This window comes from Cannabis sativa, chromosome 3 (assembly GCF_029168945.1).
Source record: "Cannabis sativa cultivar Pink pepper isolate KNU-18-1 chromosome 3, ASM2916894v1, whole genome shotgun sequence".
NCBI classification, from domain to species: domain Eukaryota; kingdom Viridiplantae; phylum Streptophyta; class Magnoliopsida; order Rosales; family Cannabaceae; genus Cannabis; species Cannabis sativa.
In genome coordinates this window covers 42,018,245-42,026,050 of record NC_083603.1, presented here as the reverse complement: position 1 = coordinate 42,026,050, position 7,806 = coordinate 42,018,245, and the positions used below count along the sequence as shown (strand labels likewise).

At 36.6% G+C, this 7,806-nt stretch overlaps 2 protein-coding genes across 2 annotated transcripts; one reads left to right on the top strand and one right to left on the bottom strand.

Annotated features, from left to right (window-relative positions):
* Positions 1-1,099: 1,099 nt before the first annotated feature.
* On the top strand, positions 1,100-4,823 carry LOC115710188 (serine/arginine-rich splicing factor SR45). Its single transcript, XM_030638530.2, has 12 exons — positions 1,100-1,508; positions 1,840-1,905; positions 2,288-2,376; positions 2,988-3,034; positions 3,116-3,196; positions 3,285-3,444; positions 3,543-3,789; positions 3,882-3,953; positions 4,068-4,181; positions 4,274-4,340; positions 4,425-4,459; positions 4,557-4,823. The coding sequence occupies exons 1-12, from the start codon at positions 1,300-1,302 to the stop codon at positions 4,624-4,626; spliced, it is 1,257 nt and encodes a 418-aa protein (XP_030494390.1). The 5' UTR covers positions 1,100-1,299; the 3' UTR covers positions 4,627-4,823.
* A 541-nt stretch (positions 4,824-5,364) lies between these two features.
* On the bottom strand, positions 5,365-7,806 carry LOC115710186 (phenylalanine ammonia-lyase-like). Its single transcript, XM_030638528.2, has one exon. It carries the CDS (start codon positions 7,656-7,658, stop codon positions 5,523-5,525), a length of 2,136 nt encoding a protein of 711 aa, XP_030494388.1. The 5' UTR covers positions 7,659-7,806; the 3' UTR covers positions 5,365-5,522.

Below are 7,806 nucleotides of genomic sequence, written 5' to 3'. Positions count from 1 at the left end.
TAAGTGACATCTCTTTCATGTTATTGCTTATTGATGCGGTTTTCTGTTTTTGAAGACTATGTTTGGAAGTTGGATTTCGGTGAAAATAAAAAATAAAAAAATTCTCAAATAGAAAAATTGTAGAAAAAAACACTTAATTTAACAAAAATTTTCATATCAAATTTTAAAAATTGATTTATTTTCTCATCAAAATTTAATTTCCAAACATAATCTTTTTCTTATATCAATTTTTTATGAAAAATAATTTCCTATTTGATCAAAAGCCGCAAAGGTTAAATTAGTATTTTTATCATTAATTAAAAAAAAACAGTCATACTGAAAATGACTATAGTTGGATTTAGGGTTATTTTCATCTATTTTTTGCAAAACATGGTATCTATTGGTCTATAGAATGACCAATTAACTTTTTTTTTTTCTTTATAAGAATGTGTTTTATTATTTTGTTGGATTATGTTAGGGTAATTCTATTGAGACTCATTTTTTTGTTTTTTCCCCTCTCCTCACCTTTTTTTTTTTAACTGTAATCTTAATAGTCTAAAAATTCTTTCTACACCCTTACTAAATTTAATCAGGCTTTTTCATTTTTACACTTCAAAATAGTTTTTTTTTTTTTTTTTTTTTATACATTTTTACGAAATTTTACATAGAAACTCCTATTGCAATTAGTACTACAACCTAAATTGCAACAAAAAATCTTATAGAAACCGCTATTACAACTAGCGCTGCAACCACTTTAGAAATCCAAACAGTAAATTTGAAAAAAAAAAAAATTAAGAAAACAGTATATAGATAATTCCCCAAATTTAATTTGGTAAAATAGTATTTTGTTTTCCTTTGTTGACAATATTCTTTCTGGCTACACCCTTATAGGAAAATGGATGTGTCTCCATATTTTTAAAGAAAAATTAATTATAAAATTTATTTTTATTTTCTCTAAACTCCAAATAAGAACAAATGATATGAAGTATAATATGTTAACTTTTATTATATTAAAAATATTTATGTAAAGTTTTTATTAGATCAATATATAAAGTTTTTAAATTTATTATTATCTATAATTGTGTAATAATTAATTATAAGAGAGTGTGAAAATAGAAGCACCCATTAAGTGAGTAGAAGAAGAAAAATAATAATAATAATATTAAAACGACATGTCGTATTATTGTTGGTATAAAAGTAATTACAGTGATAAACTATTTGGGTTTTGGTGTTCAGCTCCTCCTTCCTCAGTTCTCTCGATTTTGTTTGGATTTTGGGGGTTTATCTAGGGTTCCTCTTTTGCTCTCACTCTCTGCTCCCATGGCGAAGCCAAGCCGAGGCCGTCGTTCGCCCTCGGGTTCCATTTCTGGCTCCTCCTCACGCTCTCGTTCTTACTCTCGCTCCGATTCTCGCTCCTCCTCTCGTTCCCGCTCCCGCTCTCGATCTCGCTCAAGGTCATTTTCTTCAAGTTCTTCTCCTTCTAGAAGTGGCAGCTCTCGCAGCCGAAGCCCACCTCTACCTAAGAAAAGGTTTCTTCTTCTTCTTCTTCTTGAACATTTTCTTTTTTTAAATTCTTCTTCTAGGGTTTTGGTTATATATGGTCTTTATTGCTGACAAATTACAGAAATGTAGAGATGAATGTAAGTGATTATATGTCGAAATTAAGCTACTGAAATGGTTTATCGAATTTTTCCTATGAAAAAAGAATCTTAAGTTTAATTTTGTAAGATTGTTGTTGATTTTTGTTCTGGGTTTGCAAAATTTTAGAATTGACTTTGTTCTTTATGGAATTAGTTGTGGTACCATACCACATTGCCTAAATGACCCAACTTTGAGTCTTAATCAATGTGTCATTTGCAGTCCTGATACAGCTCGACGTGGTCGCTCCCCACCTCCACAATCTAAAAAGGCGTCTCCACCACCAAGGTTAATACTTAGTCTATAATTCAATTGAGGAATTCTCTAGAGGAAGTTACTTCATCTTTGTTTGCTCCAACTTTATTTAAAATTGGCACCTTAACTGCAGTTAGTATGTTTTGATATAGTTAATGTTCTTGTCCTGCGGCTGTGCTTTTAAACCTCCTTCAGTACGCCAGATTCTATACTTCAATTTTAATGAATTATCTAATATCCCAAGAATCCTATGTACTGTATTTTTTGCCAAAAAATAGATAGCACTTTATTCTTATTGTGGTTCATCAGAGTTCTAGTGCATATGTTTCCCTACCCACTAACTGATTTTTCTTTCCTTTTTCCATTTTGTGTGATTATCTTTGTATACACTAACGAGTGTTGCAATGGTTTTCAGGAAGCTTTCTCCTATCCATGAGTCACTTGTTCTTCACATTGATGCTCTCACCAGGAATGTGCATGAAAACCATCTGCGAGAAATATTCGGTATGCATTGCTCTGATCTCTCCATATATAAACAATTTTGCATATATTAGCTATAATGCTATTATATAGGTGGTCCTAGGCGGCAAGTTTAGGTTTTTCTGTGATTGTTATTGTATTGTCTAATACAACATGAACACGCCTTATAAGTCTAGATGCAAATTTCCCCCTTTCTTTTATCTGGAGAACATAAAAATTAGCTTTGTGTAAACATATATTTATAAGGTTCAATGAACGCAGAATACATAATAATTGTATTTTTATTATTTATATATATTTATATATATATATATAAAATAAAGGATTGATTAGTGATTAACTAATAGTCATAGCTATAGCCTAGTGGTAGTACCTCACTTCTTCTCACAAAGAGGAGGTCCCAATTTGAATCCCCCACCCCGATGTCAAAAAAAAAAAGGATTAGTGATTAACTATCCTTACCAGTTACCATACTTAGTGTAATTTAATAGTTTTAAATAGTTTTTGAGCTGTTAACTGGGCAGCATTGACATTGAAGAAAATTTAAAACCTTTGCATGATCCATCTTAATGATGTTTGATGATAGTTGTGCATTTAGGATCTGTTTCATTTTTCTTACCATATTTCCTATGCAGGTAACTTTGGAGAAGTTGTCAATGTTGAGCTTGCGATGGATCGTACTGTAAGTTCAGACTAAATTTGGTACTTTGGTCTGCTTAACTTTTCTCCTGGGAAAATTTTGTGAACATTATTTCATATGCAGGTTAATCTTCCAAAAGGATATGGATACGTTGAGTTCAAGTCAAGAGCAGATGCAGAAAAAGCTCAAATACACATGGATGGTGTAAGTTTTATTTAAATGTTGGGAGTGTATGATGTTTAATATGATGATATCATGTTAGGAATAATGTTTTCGTATACCCTTATTACAGGCTCAAATTGATGGGAACGTAGTTCGAGCAAGGTTCACATTACCTCAGCGGCAGAAAGTTTCACCTCCTCCTAAGCCTCTCCCTGGTCCTCCAAAGCGAGATGCACCTAAAGCTGATAATGTCGTTGCTGATAAGGATGTGCCTAAGCGACCAAGAGAACGTATGCTTTTTTTTATGGAATTTATGATTATAGCATCCTAATGCTGTCTTCTTTTTTTTCAATTATACCAATGCTTTCATTTGTAATCTTAATTTCAGCTTCTCCTCGCCGGAAACCTCCACTCTCACCACGAAGGAGATCCCCTGTGGGCCGCAGAGGTGGGTCACCGAGACGACTTCCTGACTCGCCTCCACCACGCCGTCGTGGTGACTCCCCTCCTCCTCGCCGTCGGATGGACTCTCCTCCTCACCGTCGTGGTGATACACCTCCACGAAGGAGGATTGCATCTCCTGGAAGAGGTCGTTCCCCATCCCCTCCACTAAGGCGCAGATCCCCTCCTCCTAGGTATGCAGACAGTAGTATTACATATATTTAGTTTTTCAAGTTTGAGTATATATGTATAAATAAGCTTCTTCATCTTCTTCTTCTTCTTTTAGACCATCTCCTCCTCCTAGAAGGATGCGTGGCAGTCCTCTTCGTAGGCGATCTCCCCTTCCTCCAAGACGGCGGTAATTCTTTCTAAATATTTTATTTCAACTTCTCTTAAAATCTACAAGTTAGTTGAATTTGGTACTCTGTTTTTTTTTCCTGCATCTTACTAATAACTTTTGTTTCTTACTTAGTTCACCTCCAAGACGCCGTAGTCCTCCTAGGAGATCTCCACTAGGTCGCAGACGCAGCCGTTCTCCTATTCGTAGGCCTCTTAGGTCACGCTCAAGATCATTATCGCCAAGAAGGTTGGATTTGCCTTAATACTTTTGCGATAACCTAAACCTTGTTTATATGCTGTTTCTTATTATTTCATATTCTAACCTGCTTGGTTTCACAGGGGCCGGGGACCAGCTGGAAGACGCGGGAGGTCATCATCATCGTCTGGATCACCTAGTCCTCGAAAGGTATTACATTCTTTATTGTACTCTTACTGAGTAAACTTGGCTTGTGGGGTACACTGTATAACATCGTTTCAATTGATTAAACAGATTCCCCGGAAAGTATTATCTCGCAGTCCAAGAAGGTAAATCTCAGCTCCCTATTACTTTCACTCGGGAACTTCAATGTTTCATATTTTGCAACCATTTCTTAAGCTGTTGTGTATTACATTATATGTTCAGGCCATTAAGAGGAAGAAGCAGTAGCAACAGCTCGAGCAGTAGCTCACCTCCACCTCCTCGAAAGCCATAGGAAAAAGCTAACCCCCACAATGTTTTTGTCTGGTATGATGGAGCCATGAACTATGTAATGTCCAAAAATTACTAGAGAGGCTGAGTTGATATTCTCATTTTACTAGTTTTGTGTATGAAGAAGAAGAAGAAGAAGCCATATTGTATTTCAAAGATAGTTGTTTTGGTTGAATGATATGATTAGTCACTTTTCTTCCATTCATTTCGTTTAATGTTGTTTTTGTTCAAACCCAACAACATATATGCCAAAGCGGGATTCGAGTCAAGTGCGTTAGGATTTGAATTATTGCTAAAAGATATATTAGAAGAACTAAGAAAGTGATTATGGTAAAAAAAGAAAAAGGATTTTCTTTGATGTTGTATTAAACTGATTTTGTACAAGGATTGTTGCTCATGTCTTTGTGTTTGAATGAAGTACTATACCATTCATAAATATTGGCCTACACAATTCTGCACACTATATAGTCTTAAATAATTAATTAGTAAAATGGTCAAATATAATAATTAAAAAAACTTAGTATTTTTGTAGCTTTCATTTTGAAAATAGAAACTCCACAACTAATCTCTTGTGTCCTTTATAGAGGTTGAGTAAGGTTATACCTTATGTTAATTTAGGCATACTTAAATTTGGTTTATTTTACATTTTATAATTTTTATAAAACTAAATGTAATATTGTTCCTTTTGAATGAATCAGTTCTTTTGTTGCTTATATACACGTGAAAAACATATTAAATTCAATTTTGGATGGAAATGTGTTACAATTGCTTGTTATTTTATTACCATAAAATAAATTATAAAATAAATTATAAAATAAAGTTTCATGATACAAATAATAATTTTACAACAGTAATTTAATGGGTGGTTTACCGTAGAAGTGAAAAAAAAAAAAAAGCCAACTAAGAGATTGGAAGGGGTGCACCATTCCAACTAGTGAGACATTCAAGCATTGGATCGATAATTTTTCCTTGACACATTGCAGTGAATACCTTGTCAAACTCCTCTCCTGGTGATCTAACATTCTCTCCAGTAAGCAAACTAGTCTCCAACTCCTCCCTCACAAACTTGTACAATGGATAAGACCTGCACTTTTTGATCTTGTTTGATATGTCAGCATTTCCACTTTCGATAGCATTCCTTGCACTTTCAACCTCTTTAGGCAAAAGGGTTTTCAATTCTTCCTCAAAAGCACCAATCTTTTGGAAGATTGAAGTGTTTGGATTCTTCTCACCTTCACTATTAACCAAAGCTTGTTCTATTAGTACTTGCCTTAGTTTCTGCATTAAAGGATAGGTAGCACTGCAGGGATCATCAATGTATGTGAAGACGTATTCCCTATCCACAACTTTAAGCAACTCTTTCTCGCAAAATCTTGATGGGTGGAGCTCGCCACTTGCGCCAGTTGTCAAAACTCTCTTAGCCACTTGACTCACAACTTTTTTAACTGTGTGCCTTAGATTCTCCTCCAAATGTCTCAAGTCAATGGCTTGGCAAAGAGCTACCAAGAATGTTGTAGACATGAGTTTGAGAATATCAATAGCCTCAGCAGTTTTCCTTGAAGATATCAATCCTAGAGAGTTCACATCTTGGTTGTGTTGTTCTGCACTTTGGACATGGCTAGTCACCGGATTAGCAAGATATTGGAGCTCAGAACAATATGAGGCCATGGCAATTTCAGCTCCCTTAAAACCGTAATCCAAACTCGGGTTGCGGCCACCAGATAAATTTGAAGGGAGACCATTATTGTAAAAGTCATTCACAAGCTCGGAAAATTGGGCAAACATGAGCTTACCAATGGCTGCTACAGCCAAACGGGTATTGTCCATGGAAACTCCAATTGGAGTCCCTTGGAAGTTGCCACCATGGATAGCCTTATTCCTTGAAACGTCAATCAAAGGGTTGTCGTTCACTGAATTGATTTCTCTTTCAATCGATTTGGTTGAGAATCTGATCACTTCTATCATTGGTCCTAGCCATTGGGGTGAAGTCCTAAGTGCATAGCGATCTTGTTTTGGCTTTTGGAGAGGATCCATCTCGTGAAGTTTCTGAGCATCTTTAATATAAGAGCTTCCATCCAAAATATGTTCCATAATGGCAGCAGCCTCAATTTGACCAGGGTGGTGCTTCAACTTGTGAGTCAAGTGATCAGTGAACTCAGGCTTACCATTCATCACTTCTGCAAAAATTGCCGACAAGACTTCGGCCAACACAACAAGAATGTTGGTCTCGAAAAGAACAGTAGAAGCTACAGCTGAACCAACAGCAGTGCCATTAACAAGAGCAAGGCCTTCTTTTGGCTGCAACTCGAAGAAGTCAGAATCAATTCCAGCAACTTTGAAGGCTTCCTTTGCAGTGAGGGATTCGCCATTGGGTCCGACTGCCTTGGAGTTAGGCCTTCCTGTGAGCAAACCGGCAATGTAAGACAGAGGCACAAGGTCACCAGATGCAGTGATTGTTCCACGCAATGGTAAGCATGGGGTAACGTTGTTGTTGATGAGCTTGGCCATGGCTTCCAAGATCTCAAATCTAATACCTGAGTAGCCTTGGAGAAGTGTGTTAATCCTAACGAGCAAACCTGCTCTTGCAGATGAGCGAGGCAGAGTGTGGCATGACTCTGTTCCGTTACCAAATATTCCAGCATTCAAGAATCTAATTAGCTCCTTCTGAAGGGCACCACCTTGTTTGGTTCTCCTATGTGAGGTGGCACCAAAACCAGTGGTGACACCATAGCTGTCTGTGCCTTTGCTCATACTCTCCATAACCCAATCACTACTAGCCTTAACTCCAGCCCTTGACGACTCTGAAAGTTCTACCTTAACTCCGTCGACGTCACCGCCAGCAGCAATGGCAGCCACCTGAGCAATGGTGAGAGTCTCACCCCCAAGACGGACGACCGGTTTCCGATACTCCGCAACCATTCTCTTGACTTCGTCCAAGTGGCTGCCAGTCATGGACTCTGCGGCAGCACCCCAATTAAGTGGGTCATTACTAGAGACGATTGGTGTTGGCTTAATAGTCTTGCACAAACTCTCCATTTGAAGTAATAATAAGTTTTGTATGTATAATATATATTGATTGGATGGTGTGTTTAGAGTTGGAGAGGTTATTAATTGTATGAAGAAATATGAAATGGAATTTGGTTTGAAGTGTAAGGAGAAGTTATGAGGATGTTATATAGAAGCT